Raw genomic sequence first — 25,778 nt, 5'->3', positions numbered from 1 at the left:
GATTTCATGTCATGTCGACCATTTGAATCTGTGTAATGTTTGTTTTTGATGGCATGTGTCAAGGAAATACAAACTTTTCTTGTGTGTCAGCCCAGGTTATAAAAATAGATTCTGAAATTAGTATTGGCATAACTCCATCCATGTTCTGTGCTCTGAACAGACAGGACAGTGCGATGAGTCAGTATTATGAAGGCACATTAGTAATCAGATGCATGTAGGGACCTCTGTGATGTCATGGACCCCTCCGGTCGAGAGTGATAAGACAGGGAGTGGTCTCTTCCTCCCCGACACAAGAGAGACACTGATAACAAGTCTTTCATCTTGTGCCATCTGGGGCCTATAGAGCTATAGACACAGTATAGCTTCAAACTTACGTAACTGTCTGAACGAACCGATTCACTAGAATCAATCTGAATTTTCCATCGATGCATGTGAGATGACTTGAATTTTACAATGCTACAAATGAGAGAGCAGACCATAAGTAGATAGAATAGATTTACACTGTTTATTTATGTTTATTTAGAATAGAAATAAACATTTTTCCATTCTTAAAAACAATCATTTTTAAAAAGAAAAAGAAAACATGTCAAAAGAATTTAGAATCCTAGTATTACAGGGTCATTAAAAAAAAAAACGCACAAGCCGTTAGAATAGAAATCGAATAGAGTGTAAGTATTAGAAGATCAAGTTTTTTTTAATAAATAAAAATACAACAATTAGATAAAATAGAAATAGAATAGAGAATGCTAGAGTTAATTTTAGCTCAGTCACAAGTATGACCCAGCATGATGCTGTAGAGCAGCACAGCAAAATGCAATTCAACAATAATTACAGCATTGTAAAGCAGAGCCTGAGTTATGAAGGGCATAGCATCATCATAATTCAGCATATGCAAAAGCTAAAGGCATCTGAATAAACAGCACAACAAATTACACAGAAAAATATAACACATCTCAAGTTCACCTGGAGAGTTACTGTAAGGCGCTTTGTTCTTTTGTATTGTTCGGTTGCCAGATTAATCAAAGTGCATCAATTATTTACTTTCTATGAAAGTATGAGTCAGGTTGTGCATAGAATATTGTGTTTTTAAACTGCATGCCTCATGTGCATGGTTATGAAACTGTATATCTGTATGCTGTCTCTCTCTCTCTCTCTCTCCTCTTGGCTCACCGTAACGCTTCTCATTGATCGCCCTGTATATTTATTAGCCATTGTGACAGCTTCCTGCCAGGTTCAGCCGGCAATCAGGGGAAACATACAACTGCTCAGATAAAGGGAGGGCACATAATACCTATTGTGTCCTAATCGTGGGTCAAATATTGCCCGAATGGAATGTTTTTCAGGTATGCGTGTATGTTTATGTCTATGTGTGTGTGTCTATGTTGTCTCAGTGTGGTTAGGCATGTAGCCTACCTCCTTATTCAAGCTGAAGTATGAAGATTGTCGCTAAAACGGCTTACAAATTCCGACCGCAAGGTCAGAAAAACAATGAGAAGAACAAAATAGACTAGAGGAAATGGATTTTAGCCAAAGGCAAACAAACGAGCGACAATGGCTTTAAATGAATTACCTTGACCTTCTGTGGTCAACAGCACTCCGAGTTTAAGTTCAGTGTTATAAGGAAAGTATTTGAAAGGGTGTGCACTGGACTACTGGTTACAAAAATGGAAAACAATATTATCTGTCCATTAAATACTGCCAAACAGCACCGTTACAAGAATATCTTGACAACTATTAAGCTCACGACTAATTTTAAACCCTGGGAATGAGCTTTGAGTGGAGTTTGTCCCAGGTTTATTTGTATAAGTGATGACAAAATGACTGCCTATCTGAAGCAAGCGGCGCAGTTTATGTTTGGAGGTCTGTGTTTGGGTAGCTGCATTATTTTTATACACTTTATGGTTATATGATATGTGTGTGAGTGGGTTTGGGGGTGTTAGGGTTTGTGAGCTCATGTGTAATGACATTGACACTGGGTTCAGTTGGATGATTGACAGTTCCCCGTTTCAAAACAGGCAGCATGTCTTACAGGCATCACATACACAGATGCACACACTGAGACATAAATAGGTTTGTCTGATTTATTTCCTATCCCTAAGGGACAACAAGTGCTAAGGCACATGCATCTTATTAAATATCAGCAACAGTTATTCAGCTCCATTAAAGCAATAATCAATAAATTAGATTACTGGACTGTATTGATAGAAGATGATGTGATAAGTGTAGCTCACAATACTGCTTAACACACACTACAGGACTTGGCTAATACCAGCAATGGATTTTTAATTACCTTCATCAGGTGGGCTAATGAGACTTAAGATCTCTTAGGAGTAGGACCATTAAGACAATTAGCACAGGTTCAACAGTAATCATGCACTTTGGTGACTCTCGGAGCAAATACAGTTTTTTACACCTATTAGACAAGTTTGATAAACTATTTTTTAACATCACCTCGCATAAAAATAAGCTAGTTTTAAATTGATCAGAATTAGATCATATTTGGGAGATTTTGGCTTGTTCCACCTTATTAATTGTAATAAAAGTGTGTTTTCTCATTAAAGTTAACTTAAGGCGCTGTTGCACTGTGGGCGTCCCGAGTTCGAATCCCAGCTCCTAGATCTTTCTCAATCTCGCCCGCCCCCTCTCTCACCCCAACATCGCTCACTCACTACACTCTTATCTAAATAAAAGTAAAAAATAATAATAATAATAATAATAATAATTAAAAAAGCATTTAGCTGCGTCCTACACTTATGCAAACCTATTACTACAGTAATGAAGCCATTTTTTAAACTGTTATAACTAAAAAGTTCTTTATTGTTAAAAAATGACAGCAACACATTTTTTTTTATTATGTCTAAACTGATATTTTGAAAAAAAAATTATTTGTATTTAGATACATCATCAATTAAAATTTTTTTAACAGGTTTGAACGCAACAGGAAATAGAACAGCTCAGTTTTCTTGACCTCCTAAGGTTTATTTTGAGGTGCCTTATCCGACGTTGAAAATAGAAATAACCATATTTAGAAACTCTAACTACCACATTTGACACTACCTCTGTTACAGAGGATTCAGGATATTGCTCAGTAATACTCCATACATTCAGGTCTAAATGTTTTGTGGTGGTTTAAAAATAAGTATATTCTGCCACCTACTGTTTCTTAGCGTTATGACAGAATTTAATAGCTAGTGTATTTGGAAATGATATTGCTGGCAAGTCATGAAAATAAAAAGCATATGGATTTATTTAAAAGCTTTTTGTACAAAAAAAGATCAATAGTACAATAAAAATAATAATGACATTTAAATAGCCTATTAATTTGCCACACATTTCAAGTCTCAGTTTGTACACTGGAGGACTAATTTGGTACATACAGTATTTCAAGCTTTCAGTTTTAGTCCAGAAGGGGATGTTCTCCCCCTTGTTCCCCTGAGGCTCTCATTAGTAGCACACAGCTGCCAAGAGAAAAAAGCAGGACAAAAGCAACATGGTATACCAAGCTTTGTCTGACAACATTTTGTTAAACATAAATGGGTAAAAATGGCAAAACTATATCTAATAAATTATTGCAGGCAGTTTAAGGAAAATGTGTAAGCAAAACAATGATGAGTCACGAGTGTAAGGCATTACAATTCCAAAAATGTAAAAAAATGCAATGCCTCTTTTTTCTAGTAATTTTGCAGTCCAGTGCTTGTGTTGTAAACTTTTACATGTTTCTCAGATAATCAAAGATTCTAAGATCTGTCTTATTTCAAGCGTTCACATACGCAATCACAAGTGTCTGCTTGATGCAGCAAAGCTCATCCAAGGTCTTGGTTGGTGTTTAAAAGGTCACCTGGTGTTTCAGGAGCTTGTCCACCTCGTCCTGAATTGAACAAGATGGAAAGGAAGAAAATTATTCAAATATATGCCTATGTACCGCTATAGATAAACATTCGAAACCAGCTCCAAGACTGCATTCTTGACAGCCTTTCCCATTTCCAAACCAGTGCTTTGAACTGTGATATTATTAGATTTCGGCCCTCGATGAATCAGAAATTTGACAAGTACAGAAAGAGCTGCAGTAAACAGTATCTTTTGTTCTTTCTAAACAAAGAACCAGCAGATATGAAGACCGAGGAAGCTACTGGTGGCACTGGTTTACAACTACTCTTATTGTTTTTCCTTCTTTATAGATATAAGAGAGGAGAGGAAATCTTTATACTCAGGATTTATGAGCTTAAAACAAAGAAATGTTATGCCATCAAATTAATTAGGAACAGTTTAGGTAGATTCTACACACAAGTTGCTAAATTGATAATCTGAAATCATGTTTGTGCAGCTTAAGCGCTACTATCATTAGAAATGCAATCATTTTAATATCAAGACATTCTTAAAATGATGTATGTTTTATTTTTAATTGTTAAAATCATGTAGCCTATATTCTGTACACTGAAAGATATTTGAATTTTTTTTTGAAAACAGCTGAAAAACAGAAATATTGTGAAATACTATTACGCTTTTAGTTCATTATATTTTGTCCGAAAAATATTATATATTTATATTCGATATATTTTAAAATGTAATTTATTTCTGTGATGTCAACTCAACAATTTTGTTAAAAAGGCTTAATAAAGGTAATTTCCTAAGTAATTTCTTAAAAAGTATTAATTTCTAGTTTAATTTTAGCTTAAATTAGAAAACTGCACGCAGATTTATATATTATTCTTATTTTTTTGTGCACACGATTCTCTCATAATCATGCCCTGTTCATTTAACGCCCATTAGTGGAAAAGATCCAGCGGGACAAGAGGCCTTTGTCCCAGCATCACATGTTGCACCACAGATTTGGTCACAGTGTAATCTTTTATACTTTGTCACTAGCTAACAGACAATATTATCTGTGCCAAGTGGTAAGCTAACAGAGGTCATACGGTGTGTTTAGAATAAATTACAATTAATTTCACATTCAAATAAAGACTAAATCATATAATAGCTTGATATAACCAGATTTTGATATCAACAATTAATCAGTAACTATGAATGGCCATGTTAAAATAAATGTCCCTTATACCTAATATTGTTATAGTGTTTTTCATTCTGCCTAGGTCTGTGCTGTGCATGCATTAAATATTTTTTTTCCTTTTTTTAACGTATGTAAAATCTAATCAGTGGATTATGTCCAAACAAACAAGTAGACTCGAAGAAGAAAGACAGTTTGGACAGTCTGTAATTACAATAGCCTGTTATTACCTGAAGCCAGCAGTTCTGCTGCTTTCCTGTCCTCTTTGATATACAGAGAGGTTATTAGGAAGAACAGGCCCCCCAAGACCCCAATGAATGGACACAGAAGAATGCTGTATTCCAGTCTACGGAAATCCCAGCTGGGAGATTCTGGATTGTACTTAGGCAGAGCATCTGAGATCTGAACAAGACACACAAAAAGATAACATTCCTTTTGTCTTTTAAATTACACTGTAAAAAATAAAAAAGTAACTATGCCAAGACAATTGCTATTAACACAAGGTGCTATTCTGTTTCAAGTAGTGTCAAGTGTTCCAGAGCACTTCTGGATAGTGATGGCAAAACCTTTAAACCCTCTGCTATTTTATATGAAGGTACTGTGGATTCAAATATGCTTACCGCACCAATAAGGTATGGACTTCCTGCATCTCCAAGGAGATGACAGACCATAATCTGTAAAGCCTCAGCTGTCGCTCTTCTAGTTGGCACAACAACATACTAAAAATAAAATAAGAATAAGATTTAAAAGATAAATCGCATAAATCACACACTTGATAATCAAATAAATAATTATACAATACACCAGTACTCACAACATTTCTGAAGTTATTAAGCATAATAGTGTAACTTTTTCATCTTATACCATTAGCTTTATTGAATCACTTAGGTCTCCACATGCTGTGCTAATTTCAAAGAGTGTGTGTTTCATTTCACCCATTTTTTACGTTGTATTGAGAAGCGTAAATCTCTCACCAGCAGAATGTCCGCTAGAATAGCCCAGTTGAGGGACAGCAAAGTCTCTCCAATAGCAATGAATGTCTGTATTATTACAAAAATCAAACAGAGACAAATATTTAGAGACTATATCACACCCTTGTGGATATGTTGTACTATGACATCAAATAATCTATGGTACACTGTAAACATTTAATCTATGTGCATAAGTAATTGTTTAAGTTTAGGTCAGTTAAAGGAGTATATTAATAGTTCACCCCAAAAATGTACATTCTGTCTTTGTTTAATCACCCTCATGATGTTGCAACCCTGACTTCTTCTTTTATTGCATGTGCTTGCAATGAAATTGAGTAGTGCGCAGTGTTGTATTAAACCCTGTTGACTTTCATCGTATGGACAAAAACAATTGAAATGTTCAGATGAATGTTCTTCTTGCTTGTTTTTCACAGAAGAAAGTCAGTAATACAGATTTGAATTGTTATTTTTGGCTGAACTATTTCTTTAACATTCATGCAAATACTGAATATCACAAACTAATCCAGCCAACTGCAGGAACGTGGCTGGTCTTTGCTTACGTATGTGGCTGGGATGCTGTTGGCCGCCAGGATGATGGCAATAAAAAAGCAGGGGGAGGAACTGAGCATGCCTACAGCACAGATGAGAGGGTCCGCGTTGGGCACTCTGTCTCTCAGCTGCTTTGATATGAAGGTGCCCAGAAACACTCCAACAATCCCCGTCACCACTGTGATAGCTCCAAAGATATAACTTTCACAAGAGAAAGAAAAAACAGTGTGATCAATATCTGTCTCAGATTCTGACAGAACCTACCAGACCAGTCTGACTTGTCAAACTCATGAATGCTCTCAACTTGGTTTGGAGAAATGGTAAGAAACAGATATATTGACAGGATTGCAAAAAAAAAAAAACAGCTGCACAGAGAGTATGTCTTATCTAACCAAGGATCTAGCTTATATAAACACCATCACAGAGGAAGTCTCTGCTGTTTAACCAATCTTTGCTAATCTCACCGTCTACAATTCTACTGATAACTTCACTGCTTTCCGTTAAGATCAGCCCAGATATATAAAGTCAAAAGGAAAGAGACTTGCTGTACCTGTCTAAATGGTTACAGGGCTCTTCTTTGCATGGCTGTCTGAGACCCTGTGTAACCTGTGCACGAGACAGGAAGGTAGGGGTCCAGAAGGCCAGAGCCCCTGTGACAAAAGCCATAGCAGTCACGCCAAGAGAAGACCAGACAAAGCTCCGACTGGAAAGAAGGCACAGATCCAAAAATAATTGTTATTTTTGGATGAACTATCCCTTTAACTATGTACTCATCCCTCATGTTGTTCCAAACCTGTATGAGTTTCTTTCTTATGCTGAACATAAAATAATATATATTGAAGAATTCTGGTAATCAAACAATTAATGGTCTTCCATATTTCTTTCCCTAGTATAGAAGTCCATTTTCTAAATATCTTCTTTTGTTTTCAACATAAGAAAGAAACTTTTACAGGTTTGGAACAACATAAGGGCGGGTACATTTTTGGGTGAAGTAATCCTTTAAGGGAAAATAAAGACAGTTACGGTTAATCACACATTATATCACATTGTATGTTTTTAACATTTTAGTTATAATTGCTTGTTAAATAATTTTAGGTCACCCTGTGCCCACATGTTAACCACTCCCCTAGAGCACAGGAAGCTAAGCTTAAACCCAAACATCATTAAAAGGGAAGTCGTGGCCTAATGGTTACAGAGTCGGACTCCCAATCGAAAGGTTGTGAGTTCCAGTCTCGGGCCGGCAGGAATTGTGGGTGGGGGGAGTGCATGTACAGTTCTCTCTCCACCTGCAATACCACGACTTAAGTGCCCTTGAGCAAGGCACCGAACCCCCAACTGCTCCCCGGGCGCCGCAGCATAAATGGCTGCCCACTGCTCCGGGTGTGTGTTCACAGTGTGTGTGTGTGTTCACTGCTCTCTGTGTGTGTACTTTGGATGGGTTAAAAGCAGAGCACGAATTCTGAGTATGGGTCACCATACTTGGCTGAATGTCACGTCACTTTTTTCACTTTATAAAAGTATAATTAGCATATGTCAAATTGAATGAAATGTAAAGTTAATGTAACCTGAATCTCTACAATGACTTACTTCTTCAGGAGGTACTTGATGTCCTCAATATAAGAGGTGCTTTCCATGGTTGCTCCACTTTGGTTGTCGGAGGCTCCACGAGGAGGATTAGGAATCAGAAACACCAGAAGTAGCAGACCGAGCCCTCCCAGCGCTGGATTGAGCTACATCAGAACCAACACTCATACTGCTGCTTAACAATCTTTTTTAAATGTAGCATTATAAATGTCTTGATTATATTAAATCAATATACTGCATGCTTACATTGTAAAGCCACTAAAATAATCAGCAATGATGAACAGAATCTTGTAAATGACATTTTACTTTTAACTGAATGAATCAATAAATCAAACTAAAACTGCATTTTTGTTTAATACTCTTCATTTTTTGAAAATGATGTTTGAGATCAAATAATTGCTAGATCCTCTGCCATACTGCTTTGAACCCCCTGTATAAGAGCAATGCTTAAGTGAGAACAAAGCATATAAACTGCTTTAACTCTGATTCACTTTAAAGTGATTTTTTTAGTGGAGTACAGTTATGCAATAGAATGAAATCCAATTAGACCCTTAAAATATAATGCAGTAAAAAGCCTACATTTAAGCTGACTGAATTATAACAAGATTAACAGAATATTAAATCTAACACAGTAAAGCTGTAACGGTGCTTTCTTTCAAATGTTGTCACTCTCAATATATATTAAGAAAACATATATTATCTTACCCTCAGGGCCCAACGCCAATCCCCTGTTGCATTAGCTATAGTTGCCCCCAAAATATATCCAAGACCACTGAATGAAGATAAAGGAACACATACAGTCAGAAAGAGTAAAAAAGTTAAACAAAAGTCTTGTCAATGTAGGAAAAATTTGTATACAATACCACGTCAAGCAACAGTGCTGTAATTGTGATTTTATACAACAGTTCAAAAAACAAGAGGTTAATATTGAGTAACCTACACTGACACTATCATTCTCAGAGCAACAGTATTTTAAACAGATCAGCTGAGTAAATGAATCAGAGTTTTAGAATGAATCGTTTGAATAAATGAGTCAATGACATACTCATAAAGGCGTTCATTTGACGAAGTAACCTACAGAAAAAGTCACTGAAAAATCCCCACCACTAAAGCAGACTCACAGTTTATCTGGAACACGCAAACACAGAGAGTCATACAAACTCTGAAAAGTCTGAATAAGTTTGCATATATATTTTGCAGTAAGACCTTCACCTTCCGACTGGTATGAAGATGTAGAAGAAGGAGATCATGAGTGTTCTCTTGGTGCCAGTGAACAAGTCACCAATGATAGTAGGAGCTATGGTGGAGTAACTGGCTTCTCCTGTCCCAACCAAGGCCCTCGTCAGGACCAGAATCCAAAAGTGCTGTGGTAGGAGTAAAGACAGATACTCTATGTAACTTAAAACTAAATTTATTTCTGTTCTTAAAAAGTTAACAATGTTAAAATGATAGTAAACATTTAAAATATAATATAATACAATATATGATAGTAAAAATAATATTGGTCAAAGGTGAAGGTACAAGTTTAAACATATCATTAACATTGTGAGACTTTACAAAGATGAAATTGTAAATCCATACTTTAAAGTACTCTACCGTTTTTTCGACAAAAGAGCTTCCCAATGTCGTGACGATCCACACAATCAGCCCAGCGATCATGATAAGCTTCCTGTCATAGCGATCTCCGAGGTAACCAAAAACTGGCGCCAAGAACATAAAGCTACAGATAAAAACTGTAAATATGTTAATACATGTTTGAATGCAAAGATACTGTACACTACTTTTTAAATGTTTTTGAAAGATGTTGCTTATGTTCATTAAAGTCAACAGTAATATTTTGAAATAGTATTACAATTTTAAATATCTGATTACTGTTTGAATATTTTTTAACATGTATTTTATTCCTATAATGGCAAAGCTGAATTTTCAGCAGCCATTTATCCAGTCTTCAGTTTCTTACCATCCTTTAGAAATCATTCTAATATGCTGATTCGGTGCTACAAGAAAAATGTCTTATTATTACCAATGTTGAAAAAACTTGTGCTGCTTAAAAGTTTACTGTGGAAACTGTGACACTTTTTATCAGGACATTACTTTGATGAATAAAAAAAGTATATTATATATTATATAGATATATATATATATATACTGTGACTGTCAGTAAGCTGAACAGTTTAGTGATTAGAGCATAAAACTGCAAATATGTAACTGAAAACCAGATCAGAGTTAGACTTATTGGTTCTTTCAAGTAAAGCATGCTCCAAAAACAATTGTATCATTTACACATAATAATTTACTTGTGTTTACCGTAATTCTGGGCTTGTTACTCAATTGACAGAAATATACCTATGAGTTCATCTCCAATCAGGAAGTACTTTTGTAAAATCCTTTTTTCACCATTCTCTTTCTTTTTACTGTATTGTCAGTGCAATGTAACTGGTACCTGTCTGTAGGAGGCCAGATGTGCTGTCATTGATTTCAAAGTATTTCTGGATGCTAACCAGCACACCTGAAATAGAACCAGAACAACATCTGTCTCTTTTTAAAATGACTTTTTCTGTGAACCGTCCCACTTGATATGGCTTAGATGATGGTGTGCTCACCTGCTATAGTATAACGGTCCATATAGTTGAGGAGATTAATATAGCAGAGCACTGCCACTGCGATGTAGGAGCGTTTCTGAGAGATGACAGGTGTTTGCATGGGGGATGCATCACTATCTGGTTGCTCTGAGCTCATGGAGCCGTAACGTACAATTGTGTTTGAGCGGAGGCTCAAGGGGGTTTTTGGTCTGTATTGGTTGGAGGTCATGATGCCCACTGTATTTGTTTTTTGTCTCTATGGGAAAAAAAACAACACCTTGTAAGCTATTCACAGATGGTAAAGTACCCAAACATTGTGATTGTTAAGCCCTCTTGCACTGATGAATGCTTTATTAACTGTGACATAAACCTCACATGGCTTACATGTGATTCCAGGACACTGGACAATGTTTAGGTATCCACAGCAACAAGGAAAAGCACAGGCCAGGAGTGTAATCACAGTCACTGAACACAGTTAGTGAAAGATGTCTTACATGGAGATAAACACTCAGCAGTATTTTATCAGATTTGTTTTGCTGGATTGGGCAAAAATTGCTTGTATTTAATGAAAAATGTAGAACTAACGTCTAGAAGACGTTTGTGCTTAATCAGTAATGTTATTTCTTTGATAACAGTGTTGCTGCAAACCTATTAGCTTGCTAACATTTTATGTCCTGATGCTGTGCTGATGTGCTTATGTGTCATTACTTAGTTTTGGTTTGACTAAATTTGACTGATTTATAGGCCATTTTGTGCATTTGTGTGCAAAGAAAAACTGTGATTAGACTTACTGAATAAATGGGTCAGGAAACCAAGCCCATGATGAAAACTTTGATTTAGAGTTAAAATGGATAATGGTGAACACAAGCTTTTATCTCATGATTTAACATATACAACCAAATGCAGAGGGAAAACCCTGTTCCTACACTACTTTCTGTTGTATTCTTTTCTTTTATGCTGTGAAAATACTATAAGAAGCATCAGTGTTAAAGGGAGTGCCACATAATTTCCTGTGTATATTAGCTACTTATTTTATGCATGACCTCTTTAATGAGCAAATTTAGTTTCAGTATCACAGAAAAGAATAACCTTTTTGAGAATGGAAGGTAGACTGCAAGTTGTTATCTCAAAGTTGGTTGTGATCTTACTAGTTGCACTTAGCAACCTATCTTGTCACCTAAAAAACCCACAAGCTGATGCTATTTCAGAAACAGCACTTGGTCGTTTTTTATCTTTTTTTTATTTTTACTTGAAGTAATATTAAAATGTTTTATTGTGTTACATTAAGCTGTTATATTGTCTGTGAAGAAAGATAGATAAAGCTTCCTTTCAGTGGGAGTCTGAACAGACGATATGTCCAAATGGGTTTCATTAAATGAGTTTGGGTCAGGACTAAGTTCCTCAGCAGACTGCCAACAATGCCACAGTTGTGATGATTAGCTGCATTACTGCAACAGGATAATGTCATTTGATTGTTCAGCTGTGAATCTAGAATGCAACCAGTCTTTTAGACACTGAGGTTATGGTATATTTAAGTTTTCAACCTTTTTTTGTGTGCAGTACTTAAGATTGAACATTTCATTAGAAGATAATTTTTTCTAAACAGTCTCAATAATTTAAACATAAAGTTACTTACATATTAGTTGATTTGCCCCAGTGCCACTCTAATCCATGTTTTCTTTCTTTTTTCTAGCTTTTTCTTCCTTTTTCGCTGTGTTTGTTGAGACCTCACTTGTAGAAACAGACAGGCGTTCCTCTGTGAATACAGCACACTGCAGGGTTATCAAGAATCAAGCCCTGCCCTCTTTCCTCTGGTATACACGCAGCAGTACAGTTCCTCCTAGCATTGCAGTAGACCACAAACCAGTAGATTTTCATCTCCATGCTATCTTCATGCTTTCTGCTTCACTCTGTAACCCAGATCTGCCAGGGTTTTGGCATTATGTTTCACAGTAATGATCTGAACACCAGGACAAAGGTCTGATAAAACAAATCTGCCAGAAAATGTTGTCATTCTTGAGAAATAAATAAGTCTCACATCTTCTCTAAAAAGCAAAGCCACTGTATATACATTGTACGATATGTAACAGGATTCTTGCATACGTATTCTCTTAGACCACGTTCTGAGAGACATTGCATGTGTTTGTGTACAGTGACCTGTCACCCAATCTTTCCTGTGTTTCTGATGACATGAAAAAAGTAAAAAAAAGTAGTTTGTGGTAAATGCATTCAGCAATGCAGGTTACCATTGTTATAAAGGTTTTTTATTCCTATCAGCATTTATTCCAATAACATATCAGCCAATCAATAATTCAGCAATATCGAGTTGAAACCATGATGAAACACATTCACTGTTCAGAAAATCTTGTCATTTGTAGTAACTGTCACAGTAGTAACTGCAGAAATAGTATTATTTAAAATGTAGTAACTGAAGAAATAGTATTAAAATAGTAAAGGGACAGTTCACCTAAAAATTTAAATCCTGTCATAATTTACTTACTCTCAAGTTGTTTCAACTATGTAAGATTATTTATTATGTTAAACACGAAATAAGATATATATATATATATATATGGGGACCATCAGCTGTTTGGTAACCATATATCTTCTTAATAGGTAAATAATGAAAGAGTTTTCACTTTTGGGTGAACTATCGAGAAGGGTCTGTCTGCAGACTGCAAGACGGGGGCGTAACTTGAAGTGGGCGTAACTTGAAGTAGGAGGCGTAACTTGAAGTTGTTCAAATCACACAGAACCACGAGAGATGTCAAAACGAGACTTTGTCGGGATGTGTTAGAAACCGCATACCCTTTAATTAGGCACTTAATTTCAATAAGTACTAACTTAACGAGTGCTAAAAGAGTACATACTCTACAGCCTAAATGCGTATGTATGAAGTATGAAGGCAAATTGTATATCGTCATCCGCTATGTTGATCATGTGACCTACAAAGTTAAAACAAGCACAAAAACTTAAAAGATATAAGTGACAGGCTTAATTAATGTATTTGTAAGTATCTTGATAATGAAGAACATTGTCCATGTTGTGGTCTTGTTGCAGAAACAGCTGCCTTTTTATTTTGTGATTGTAGTATAGCCAATACTGTTGATTTTAATTTTTAATATTTTTAACTCCACTAATGTGATCAAGTCTTTTCCTTAAAGCATTTTTTTATTATTTGAAAACCCAAAATCGTTATCTCTTGAATATTTTTTCAATTATTATGTTAAAAATGTTTTTCGTGTATAGTATCTCATACTATGATGAACACATGATTTTTTTATTTTATAATGTTTTATGGCATTATGATTGTTTATTGTTAGATACAACCGTCTTACCATGATCTTTTATGAAATAATTTGGCAATAATAATAAAAAAGAGGGTCAGGTGCACTAACTCCTCACAGCGACTCTGCATTAATTGATTTTCTACTCTAAAAATGTAAGTATTACTACTCGAAAATTAACATTACCCCATAATGAATTGCATCTTTTGCCCACCCCAAAACTTACCATGCAATAATAATGATAAATGCCAACCAATAATTATATAATTTCTTTTCTTAAAATTACATTTTAGTAAAAGAAGCTAAATTTATTTTCTTTTGTGACATAGCTATACATGACTATATACAATTAAACAAATGCAGTCGATGTGAATACATCCATTTTCAGTCAAGCAATTAATACATGAATGGATAAAATATTTATATTTTATTTACTGAGAACAAAAAAACATGTCTAAATGATTAAAACAATGTATAAAAGTTAGCATCACAATAAATGCATACATGTACAAGTCAACAACACATGAAACAAAGCTTCATTCAAACTTATTGTTCTAACAAACATGTATTTACAGATGGTGATGGTGACATGTATTTACAATCTGACTGCTTTGTCTGCTCTAAAAATCCATGTGCCTGCACCCCATGAGAACGACTACCTGAAAACATTTACACAGAGTTTACAAGTACATGCATTGATTTGTTACTTTTGTAGTGGGCTAAACCACTGAAGTAGTTCAAATTTATAAATAAATTATACATTTATCCGAAGTGACCTACAGTGCATTCAGACTAACAGTTTTTACCTAACATGTGTTCCCTGGTATTCGAACCCACAACCTTGCACTGCTAACGCAATGCTCTACCACTTGAGCCACAGGAACACCAGTATGTCCTTGAGCACGGCTCTTTTCTCCAGGTTGATCAGGGGATTGTAGGCCCCTGTAATAAGAGCACTGTCAATCACTTCAGATAAAAGCTCCATCACATTTTTGATGATGCTTTTGAAGCTTCTGAAAGTCAGCCTTCATTGTTTAAACAGTATCCAGCTGAACAAACTTTACCAAAATCACATTCTCAATGTCTTGTGGTCTTTCTCTAGATGCTCTCACTGGCTCTGGGGTCACTGAGGATGAAGACACCACAGCAGCATCTGGTCCTGATGAGACAGTAAAGGGCAGGTGGAGTGAGGGAGCATCTCATCTGTGACTCTCGATCATTTCCAGGATGATGCTGTGGTCTTCTCCATCCTCAGTGCACACACCAGTCTACAGACATTTTCATGTCCTACAAAAATACACATACACAATACAAAAGTCATTACTTTATTCTTTTGTTTCAGGTTTTCCCTTTTTTCACCTTTCCTTGCAGGTCCTGCTCCACCACAAAAGATCTGCAGCAAATGCACAGAAATCAAGAATAAGAAAAGAGGTGTAATAGTTGTTTAAAATTACATTAATTAAAATAAAATACAACTTACAACTTTCATTTATTTTTGTAGTGTACTTACACAAATCCTTTTTGATGGCAGCATTACTTCATCAGTGTCTCATCTGTCCCTGTAACATCCAGACAAGAGTCAGTCTCCTCTGTCATATATCTCTGATATACTGCATTTAATAAATAATTAACTCCAAAAACAATACCACTGTATGAAAATGACTTATACACTTCAATTTAAATAATTATTTCGGGGGGGAAAAAAAATATCCTCACCGTTGTCTCTCACAGCAAGCTGTCATATTCGTCTTCTTTCCAGATTAACGGCGGTTGGTATCCAGCTTATTGGTGCATTACCGCCCTCTTCTGTTCCGGGGTGTAGATCAGATGATAAGTTTTCCTACTAAAACGTACACACCTCTCACATTGTCCCCTAACATTAATATCTACACACACATCATGCATCAAATCCTGCCTAAAACCCCTTCCTCCCTTAAAACGTAATCAATATTCTACTCTGTGCCCTAATTAAAGCCGCCATATTGCCAACAATTTATCGTTTTGAGATCTCGCGTGGTTCTGTGTGATTTGGACAACTTCTAGTTACGCCTCCTACTTCAAGTTACGCCCCCGTCTTGCAGTCTGCAGACGTACACGCTTGGAACTATCCCCTTTAATACTCTTTACTGTCACCTAGTGGTAAAATGACACTGTGCTTTACTTAAAATCAAAAACTTTTCATTGAAACTGGCACTTGCAAAAACTACGAGTAAATAATAAATGGCTAAACATAAACCAATTACAGCAGTAAGCTATAATGAGCATATAAAAATATGCACACAGTTAATGATTTTCCATTCTCATTCTTGCGGAAATGTTGTTGTTGACTTGTTTGTTATAAGTGTATGTGTTTATGACATGCGCGAATCCTCCGCCCATAAGTACCCCTGGAGCGCTCTCTCCTTGCGGCCTCTCAGAGAGCATGCGCACATCGGTTCAGAATGTTGAGCAAAACGGACTAGAGCAGAAACGGAAAGACGCGCAAGCAAATTTTAAAACATATTTTCCCCTTAGAGAAGTGAACGACTGTCCACTTAGAATATAACTTATAAAAACATGACGGAGCCCCAGTCAGCACTGTTACTCAGGAGACAGCTAGCAGGTAATTTTTGAAAGGCTGTTGGCGAGACCAGGCTAACGAACCGGTGAACATTTAGCCTGCCAGTGCAGTCGAGACGGGGGTGTTAGCCGTTAGCAGCTAGTTTAGCTGCTAACGATAGCTGTATTTATCTTACCGCATTCGTTAAGCGAGTTAGCAGCTAAAATACCAGGCTAAATGCTAACTCCGCCGTCTTTTGTTACTTTTAAATCCTTTTTTTGTACGTCTAACGATTGAACTTGAATCTGTGAGCCGTGAAGATACAATTAAAATAAAAACACGCGGGCATTCTTTTGATTTCATTCAGTTAACGTTGGGTGATGTAAACGTATAAAAACCAGCAAAACGTATCACACCGGCGGCGCCGTTCGCAGTCTGCTAGCCCGTGTTTTGACATCTGTGTCCGGGCGCAGTTTACAGGCGCACCAGCAGTCGGTATATCGTCTCGTTAACGTGGAGAAACTCTGTCATTGGCCCCGTTTCCGTTCACCGTCTTATCACGACTCGTCCAATCAAAATTGTTATCACAAGGCGCAAAGGTGATATTTCTAAGCCGTGCATTGTGTGCCATGTCCCTGCAGCGGGGTGATCAAATTCCTTTGTTTTTCTAGGCTGGCTAACAGGCTAAGCTAGCAAATTGATGGCTGCCGTTTGAACACCAACTCACCGGTACAGCGAGCACTATATACCCCCAGTCCAACTGTACTACATGTAATACATGTACATACGCGTTTAACACCAACCCCATTCTGTATTTATGGTGATAAACTTAATATTATGTTATTAGAGTCGTTGTTAGTTTGTTTCTCCAGTTCTTTGTCCAGTACACGCTGAGCAACATGATCCGTGAGTGTCCTCTTTACTCCGCTCAAGCCAAGGGAGGATTTCTCCACTGGGCCCCATTTGCGCAGTGCAGCCAGTGAAGTGAATTAGTTGCAAAGTTGTCAAACTAAGCAGTTTCCGTGAGTTTTCTTGGTTTAAACTTGATATACATGTCCGATCATGTTTAAAAATGTTAGATCAGGTTCATGACAGCTGTCTCTTTGCGGCATGGACAGCTCAAGCAACCCCCCCACATTACTCCTCTTACACATTGCATAGAGGCAGCTCGCTGATTTCTCTCCAAGGGTCAACAGAGTGAGCTGCCCCCCAGGCCTGTCATGAAGTCTCGTCCTGCTGATTGACTGATTCAGGGGATCAGGGCTGTTTTGGTTGTCTCCTTTCAGCAGGACCAGCATGGTGAATTCATTGGCCTTGCTCTAAACTCTGAACCCTCTGAGGGAACAAAAGCCTCACAACATCCATTTATGCTGGATTGTAAAGATACGGGCCATGAAAATGTAGGCACAACTTGTGAGATCTTCATATGTCGAAAGTGAAGACCTGTTCACACCAAGAATGATAACTGTACAAGTGTCTGCAATAATGTTTTGTTAATTACAAGTGCACATTGCAGTTATGCCACCTGCCGCTTTAAATGCTCAAGATCTTTAAATTGGGGTTGATTCTGATTGGTTGTCAATGTTTACATTATACATCAGCTGGAAAAATTGTTTTGAAAGCGATTCCAATGATACTGTGTGGTGGTTGTGATGTGGATTTATTCTTATAGAACTGCAATGGTTGCTAAAACTTTATAGTTGGCATTGGTGTGAAAGGCTCTTTAGAGTAATTGTGCACCATTGCCTTGCAATAAAATCATGAATCAGCGCTTTAGCATTGAAATTAGGTTTGTTGTAAATGCGGTTTAAGTTGAGTCATTTATTGAGAGCAAAACAGCAGGAAAAGACTGTGTCTTGTCCTGTTGTGTTGCAGGGTAGAAGTACTTCGTAATAATACAAGACTATCTTAATGATTCATGTGCTCATAAAAGTGACACATCTATATGACTGGGTTACCCAGATGTCAGCTTGTTTTTGTCAACAAGGTGGTCCAGTGATTGTTTTGCTCTTTCTTGAAGAACACAGAGCGTCTGAGACTAAAGGCACTGATAGGCCAATGTTCTTTGGCTTCAGGCTTAGATGATCTGATAACAAAAAGGCAAATGGATAATTTATTGTCTGAAATGCTGCACAGATGCAAAAAACGTTTTGATTTTGCAGCTGTGGTTGTAAGGCGTACTGTCAACACCCATGTGAAACCACAAACGCCCCTTTTGACCTGAAATGTCACATTTGTTTTTCCCTCTGTCATATAAAATGGCTAATCAGTATCTTCGTATCCTATTTTCCTGACAGAACTGAATAAAAATCCTGTGGAAGGTTTCTCAGCCGGTTTGATAGATGATAATGACCTCTACAGATGGGAAGTGCTAATTATCGGCCCTCCTGATACACTTTAGTAAGTGTTTTTGTTTTCTTATTAAATGCCATGACATAATTCCTTACTAAACTTAAGTTGTTATAAGTCATGAGTTAAAGGATGAGTGCAGTTATTCAGAATTAAATTTTTGTGTTACTTGGAAAAGTCATACAGGTTTGCTAAAACATGAATCAAGAATTTTCACTTCAGTATTATAGAATCCATTTCATTATTATGTTATATGCAAAACATTTGAATACATTGCATCCAATGATTGTACCACCACAATTTTACTGTTGAATAACACTAAGCCTGCCATTTTTTTCCTTCTGTTTATAGTGAGGGTGGTGTTTTTAAAGCCCATCTTACGTTTCCCAAAGACTATCCTCTCAGGCCTCCTAAAATGAAGTTCATAACAGAAATATGGCATCCAAATGGTAAGTATGGGTTCATCACAATTGGTCTTTTATGGATTTTTTTTCTTTCAGATCAGGATTCATCAACCATGTTTGTAAAAAAATAAATAAAATTAAAAAACCAGACTTGATTCTTTTTTTTTTTTTATGTTTTGTTTGCAGATTTCCACTGAATTTAAAATCCATTATTCTTTAAGCTGCACTCAATTTTTTTTGCTAATTGATAATGCAGCACACTTGCTAATTGATAATGCAGCACACCAGTGTGAATTCAGCCTCATAAAATTATGGCGTAAACCTTTACAATTATGCACATTCCCTGCAACTTGAGTGTTATTGTTAGCCATTTATTGGTAGTAATTTAATAATGCTATCAGCCACAATATTTATGATTTCCAGTGGTCTATTAAATTAAATTCAACAGTTAAAATGGTTAATTGTAAGGCTCTGTAATAACTGACATCAAATCTCATGTCTTCTCTTTGTATTGTTTGCAGTTGACAAAAATGGTGATGTTTGTATTTCGATATTGCACGAGCCAGGGGAGGATAAATACGGCTATGAAAAACCAGAAGAGCGCTGGCTCCCCATTCACACCGTAGAGACCATCATGATTAGCGTCATCTCAATGCTTGCTGACCCCAATGGAGATTCCCCTGCCAATGTTGATGCAGCAGTAAGTCTAATGCTAACTTGGTGAAACTTCTGAACTTGACTGACTATAGATGTTTATCAGCAGATAATTAATAATTTGCTTCATGTCCCATCGTGTGCACTTTAGCCGAATGTGATGATATACTTTGTACCATACCTTACCTCATAAATGAGAAGTTACATTTCACCTTTATTTTTACATGTGCATTATATTTTTTATCCATTTAATATTTCAGAAAGAGTGGAGGGAAGACAGACATGGTGAATTCAAAAGAAAAGTAGCCCGCTGTGTAAGAAAGAGCCAAGAGACTGCCTTTGAGTGATATTCATCTAGCAGCATGTAGCTTCACTATTTTCAGGGTAAGCAAGTGGACTTTTACCATTTCATTTTACTGCCAAAGTCTTGAGGTTTTTTTTTTCTCCTCAACTTGACTAACTGACAGACAACTCCCAAACACAGAGCCAGAAAATGCCTTTCGCAACACGGGAATATTTTCAGAGTACCTGGACTGAAAACGCCTTCACCCACCATGATTTTAAACGCAGTGTAAACATTAGGGTTGGGAATCGTTAAAAATTTTCCGGTTCTGATTCCGGTTTCGGTTCCACCTAACGGTTCCGGTTCTGATTCCGATTCCATTAAAATCATTAAACAATTATTAAGAAAGAGTGGTAAGGAAAAATTCACAATGCTCAACTACTCAATGCTCAATACTGTTTATTACTTACTGTCAACTTAATTTAAAGGTTGGCAATGTCAAAATTCAACATATATCAAGTGTACAGATCTTCATAAGTAGGGTGGGGTATTTTTTGAAATTTCTGGTTCGGCTTCTGGTTTCATATAAATGAACTATGTTTTTTACTATTTTACCTTCACTGAATGTAGCGTTGCTGGAAGGTAGTAGGTAATGTTGAGTAATGTTAGTCCATCAATCAGCATGTGTTCAATAACGTCAATAACTATCAATAACGTTTAGCTTTTCAAGCAGGAATAAGCTTGTTGGCCAAATAGTCCCTTGAGGGCTGAGACACTTGTTAATTTCCCTTAATTAATGAAATATAAACGGTTAAACTTAAACATGTATACACACTCTCCATAAAGCCCGTTTTACAAATAATAATGCAGTCAGGAGATGGTGTGATGCAATGAGTGGTTTCCACATTTTTAAACATTTAAAATGCATTAAAATAAATATTTTCTATCACTTTGTTTATCACTCTTGAAATGACCTGTACACTAAATAATCTAACCCTCATACTTGCATAACAATAGCAATCTATTTATTTAGTGGTCCAAGTTGAAGCCAGTATGTATATTAAAGCTGAAGTAGGTAACTTTTGTAAAAATGTATTTGTGAAACCTGTCATTATGTCCTGACAGTAGAATATGAGACAGATAATCTGTGAAAAAATCAAGCTCCTCTGGCTTCTCCCAGTGGTCCTATTGCCATTTGCAGAAATTCATCCGCTCCCGGTAAGAAACAACCAATCAGAGCTGCGGTCCGTAACTTTTTTTTGTTCAAGATTTACAAATTGTATATAATAAGCGAGTACGGCAATTAAAGACGGAAGAGCGCAACGAGTTTGTGGATGCGTGTCATTGGAATAAATGTGCTCAGTAATTAAATAGGCAGGGAGGCGTGTCTGTTATTCGGTTCGTGACATCCTTTACGGCAGCGGTTCTCAATTCCAGTCCTCGCGCCCCACTGCTCTGCATATTTTGCACGTTTCTCTTTAACACACCTGATTCAGATAATCAGCTCGTTAGAAATGAACTCCGTGCATGAACTGTGTTCCAATTGTTCATTGCTCCCTACTCCCTGAGCAGGGGAAATCTGTTGAAGTTTACCTCACATCGAAACATTCATTCACTGATTTGTGCTGTGCAGCGTCTTTAAACATGGACAACTGTGACATCATATACCTCTGTAAATCAATACAATTTAAATTCACGTCTTGCACACTTCAATGCACTTTGATTGGAACATATAGCTACGTTCGCTTCGAACTGGAATCATGGCTGAATATCCTTTGATGTCCACTTCGCAGGGCACTTATGTTCGAATAGAACAAATGTCTGAAGCGCTAAGAGAAACTTTTAAAATGTGCAGAGCAGTGGGGCGCGAGGACTGCAATTGAGAACCGCTGCTTTACGGGAAACGCCGAATATTCAGAACAGCGATAGATGGAAGGACGCTGAAGTGCAGGGAAATGCAGCACTGCCAGTTGTCGTTGAAGATCCTTGGTCTTCCATTCCGTTCATTCAGTCACTTTACGTATATGTCAACATTCCATGTCAATTATTGTGAAACCCATGAGACAAAACAAAAATACAGCTCTGATCATAGAATCCTCCATTCTCCAGTTGTTAACATTGTTGTTCGTTGTTTCCGTTGTTGAACAACGCTCACAAATGACGTCAGCTTACGTCACTTCCTAGTACAAACTGTCGGTGCGAATGCAACCCTTTAAATGGTACTGGGAAATATTTCGCGCAAAATCGTCCCAGTACTTTAGTACTGTACATTTTGTTGTGGAACTAAAGCAGTGTGAAAGACCCTATTACTGCAGGCTTTAAAGCCAGCCCTTAGCTGAATGTGGTTTTATCCTTGACGAATGGTGGCAGTTATCCACCTTCAGACTGGATGTGGTCACAGACTAGATCTACAGGCTTGACAAATCAATTTTAAATGGTGCATTAAAATGTATCTGCATGTGTTAAAGTTATAGAATGGCAGGAATAATTACTGACACTTGTACACAGGGTTTCTGCGGGGCCTTAAAAAGTCTTAGTTATGATTTAAAGAGGTCTTCAATTTAGTGACGGAAAGACCAGAATTGCAATATGGCTGAAGGTGATGATTTCATTGAATTAACATGAGTGCTGCACATTCTAAGTCCAGTGCTACGCTGCTTTGTGTTCTGCTGTTACCGGGGAAAGTTATATTTCCAAACGCTCCACCTGCTGACAGTGAATGAATGAGCATTTTCAATACAGCTGTTGTTTTGTTCAGAATTCAGAAAAATGCGAAGATCGACCCATTTTTTTACCCTGCAAACACGCAGCTTGAAATGTGAACTGGTGGATCAGTAAGAAGACAAATGTATTATAAAAAAAAATCTAAACATGGGGTGTGCAATATGTATGGTCTGCGATAATATTGTTATTGTAGGTTTAATGATGTGCGATTTGATATTAGGAGTATATCGTGAAAAGCAAACGCAAAACACACCTATAGAGTGCACGCATACATTAGGTGATGAAGTCTAGTAGGTAAGACTAGTGCGCATATACACTATTTCCTGTTTTTGCTCTATTTCTCCAACAAAAATTAAATGATATCAGATGATGATGATTGTTTAATGTTAACTAATACTTTTTACTTTAAAGGCTGAAATTTCAAATTTTATAAAACTGTTTTTGTGGAAACTTATATCTGAACTGTAAATTGTGCTTTTTAAAGTAATTTTATGGTATTGTATGGTACTTTTATATGGTACTATTCATATTAACCTACTCCGCTCATATGGTATTCATTTCATGTGTTCGGGTCTTAAAGGTCTTAAAAAGTCATAAATTTGAGCTTTAAAATCCTGCAGAACCCTGTGTACAGGATTAAAATAAAAACATTTTTCAAATTAGCTTCACCTTATCATACAGTGCTAATAGCCTCAGAGTAGAGCTTTTGTCACTCTGAGTAGAGTTCTGTCATAGTAATCGTGCAAGCTAACCGGTTATAACAAGTTCTCAAAGCTTGTTCAAAATGTAGGTTTCAGTGGTAAGAAGTTAGGTAACATTAGTGTCTATGTTACCTGCTTAGACTGTCTTAGGTAAGCTATAGACCTCCCAGGGCTTATGAAATGTTTGCCTCTTACTTACACAGTGGAAGTATCCTTTAAAATGGTATACGTATAGTTTGGGGCTGGTAAGAAAAGAGGTCTCTTTCTCACAAAGGTGCATTTATTTAATTGAAAATGCAGTAAAAACAGTAATATTAAAAATTTTTACAAATTTGGTTTCATTATATTTTTGAAATGTAATTTATGGCAAAGCAGAATTTTCATCGGCCATTATTCCAGTCTTCAGTGTTCCGTGTCCTTCAGAAATCATTCTAATATGCTGATCTGGTATTTACTAAACATTTCTTATTATCAGCATTGTAAAGAGTTTAATGACACTACTTTTTTATTATTATTAATAGTTCAAAAGAACAGTGTTTTTGATTTAAACAAACACTTTTGATTTATATCGGGTATCCTTGCTAAATAAGAAAATTAATGTCTTTTTGTTTTGTTTTTCTTTTTTAATTGTAACACCCCAAACACGGTAGTGTTAAAAATGAAAAATGAAATAAATGCATACATAAACTGCTGATCTGTGTCACATTTTTAGTTTTCAGGTTTAAATGCCTTGCATATCTAATGGTCTATAGTTAGTCTGGCATTTGGTTTATGTTCTGACATTTTGTTGAAATATCTCTAATATCTCTTTCTGTGTCTTTCACAGGTCTCCAGTTGAGAAACAACATGGCACTGTTTTCTTGCACTCTACCACCCTATTGCTGGACTGGTTTTCATTGAATGTTGGCAGTAACAGACTGGCATGAATAGGCTGCAAAAGAACATAAAGCCAACACAGATGCTGACAGAACATGCCAAGCAAGTGCCAACAAAAAGAGAAAACAACCTAAACAATTGTTTTTTTTGTTGTTTTTTTCAAGTCTATGAACTGATACAACTTTTCAGGAAGATATTGTAAAGATGTGTACATAGCACAGACATAAAACCCGGATAATATATAATAACTTGTTCCAATCCATCCAGCAAGACTTGGTACCAAATCAAATAGCAATTCTGTAGTTCCTTGAAGACTATATTTCATCTCTCACCCTCCCCCTCTGGCTGCCGCACATCTTGTGTGCATCAGATCTGTTACAGGTGCAAGTGGCCTCACTTAACCCACTTGTCAGTTTGAACAAAAGTCTGCTTTGGCATTACTCACTCAAACTCGATCCAGTTTTAGGGTGCAGAAGGCAGGGGTAATCTATCGATAGGATTCAAAGCATGCTCGTCATGATGGAAGGCTTTCTCAATCGGGACACTTCAGGTAAAATAGCTGTAAAGCACGGTCATTTTCTTATTGATTATGGGTCATGAAGGTATTTCTCTGATTTGGTTTTAAATGGGGTTGGCGGGGGGAGGGGAGTGCTCTTATTGCGGCTAAAAGGATGACTGCATTCTGAGTGTCAGGTTCACAATGAGGCAATGGCAAGGAAACCCATCAGATGTGATTTTTCTTTTTACTGCATGTTTTAAGTTCTCTCTTGTTTTCAAAAGTGCCTCCAGTTTAAATCGCTTGGCTTGTTTTGTGCCCTGCATAAAAACATGGAGCTAAAGGGAGGAACATGTTTAAGAACTGCTCCGCATCCTCTCAATCTTGTGTGAATGTGAGGTTGTTTTCAAAACCCTTGGACCAGCATTCTGAATTATTTTGATATAGCAATAACTCCGCTTTGCCCACATCGCCCATGTGGACATCTTAAAATTGGAAATTGGTATGATTTCTAGTAAAGATCCTTTTTTTAGCCATGCTTTAAATGTAGATTTCTTGCAAACAGTTTTTTGGGATTTCAGATGAGGTGTGTGAGTGCGTATGTTTAAGGGTGATTGAGCAGAGGTGTGTGTGTGTGTGTGTGTGCGCGCACATGCATGCCCGTATCCAACTCTCTCTCCTCTCACAATCTTTAATTCTCTGACAGACTACTGCAGTTCTTTTGCCTAATGTACAAAGACAAAATACCGATGTATATTTTTCATGTTATGGAAA

At 36.7% G+C, this 25,778-nt stretch overlaps 2 protein-coding genes across 3 annotated transcripts; one reads left to right on the top strand and one right to left on the bottom strand.

Annotated features, from left to right (window-relative positions):
* Nucleotides 1-3,229: 3,229 nt before the first annotated feature.
* On the bottom strand, nt 3,230-12,743 carry LOC132141309 (protein spinster homolog 3-like). Of its 2 annotated transcripts, XM_059550714.1 has the most exons (13): nt 12,328-12,743; nt 10,713-10,947; nt 10,553-10,618; nt 9,706-9,842; nt 9,322-9,473; nt 8,815-8,881; nt 8,113-8,255; nt 7,076-7,228; nt 6,537-6,726; nt 5,980-6,045; nt 5,626-5,724; nt 5,236-5,407; nt 3,230-3,868 (listed from the first exon to the last, which is right to left on the bottom strand). In XM_059550714.1, exons 2-13 carry the CDS (start codon nt 10,918-10,920, stop codon nt 3,804-3,806), a joined length of 1,518 nt encoding a protein of 505 aa, XP_059406697.1. In that variant the 5' UTR covers nt 10,921-10,947; nt 12,328-12,743; the 3' UTR covers nt 3,230-3,803. The 2 variants fall into 2 exon arrangements, with proteins under 2 accessions (XP_059406697.1, XP_059406698.1); XM_059550715.1 differs by lacking the exon at nt 12,328-12,743 and having other exon boundaries at nt 9,706-9,829; nt 10,713-10,783.
* A 3,634-nt stretch (nt 12,744-16,377) lies between these two features.
* On the top strand, nt 16,378-24,810 carry LOC132141310 (ubiquitin-conjugating enzyme E2 G1). Its single transcript, XM_059550716.1, has 6 exons — nt 16,378-16,580; nt 18,815-18,917; nt 19,218-19,315; nt 19,792-19,970; nt 20,185-20,308; nt 24,459-24,810. The coding sequence occupies exons 1-5, from the start codon at nt 16,535-16,537 to the stop codon at nt 20,269-20,271; spliced, it is 513 nt and encodes a 170-aa protein (XP_059406699.1). The 5' UTR covers nt 16,378-16,534; the 3' UTR covers nt 20,272-20,308; nt 24,459-24,810.
* The last annotated feature ends 968 nt before the right edge of the window (nt 24,811-25,778 follow it).

This window comes from Carassius carassius, chromosome 5, assembly GCF_963082965.1.
Source record: "Carassius carassius chromosome 5, fCarCar2.1, whole genome shotgun sequence".
Lineage (NCBI taxonomy): Eukaryota > Metazoa > Chordata > Actinopteri > Cypriniformes > Cyprinidae > Carassius > Carassius carassius.
Note: the sequence above shows the minus strand (reverse complement) of the source record. Positions and strands in the feature narration are given on the sequence as shown.

Excerpts from the sequence above, each read along its gene's own strand:
- LOC132141309 (XM_059550714.1), bottom strand. The coding sequence starts at position 10,920 with ATGACCTCCAACCAATACAGACCAAAAACCCCCTTGAGCCTCCGCTCA. Across the intron at positions 7,229-8,112 it reads ATCAAGTACCTCCTGAAGAA|TCGGAGCTTTGTCTGGTCTT; the intron begins GTAAGTCATTGT and ends CCTTCTTTCCAG. Across the intron at positions 6,727-7,075 it reads CCCTGTAACCATTTAGACAG|TTATATCTTTGGAGCTATCA; the intron begins GTACAGCAAGTC and ends CTCTTGTGAAAG.
- LOC132141310 (XM_059550716.1), top strand. The coding sequence starts at position 16,535 with ATGACGGAGCCCCAGTCAGCACTGTTACTCAGGAGACAGCTAGCAG. Across the intron at positions 16,581-18,814 it reads ACTCAGGAGACAGCTAGCAG|AACTGAATAAAAATCCTGTG; the intron begins GTAATTTTTGAA and ends TTTTCCTGACAG. Across the intron at positions 18,918-19,217 it reads GGCCCTCCTGATACACTTTA|TGAGGGTGGTGTTTTTAAAG; the intron begins GTAAGTGTTTTT and ends TTCTGTTTATAG.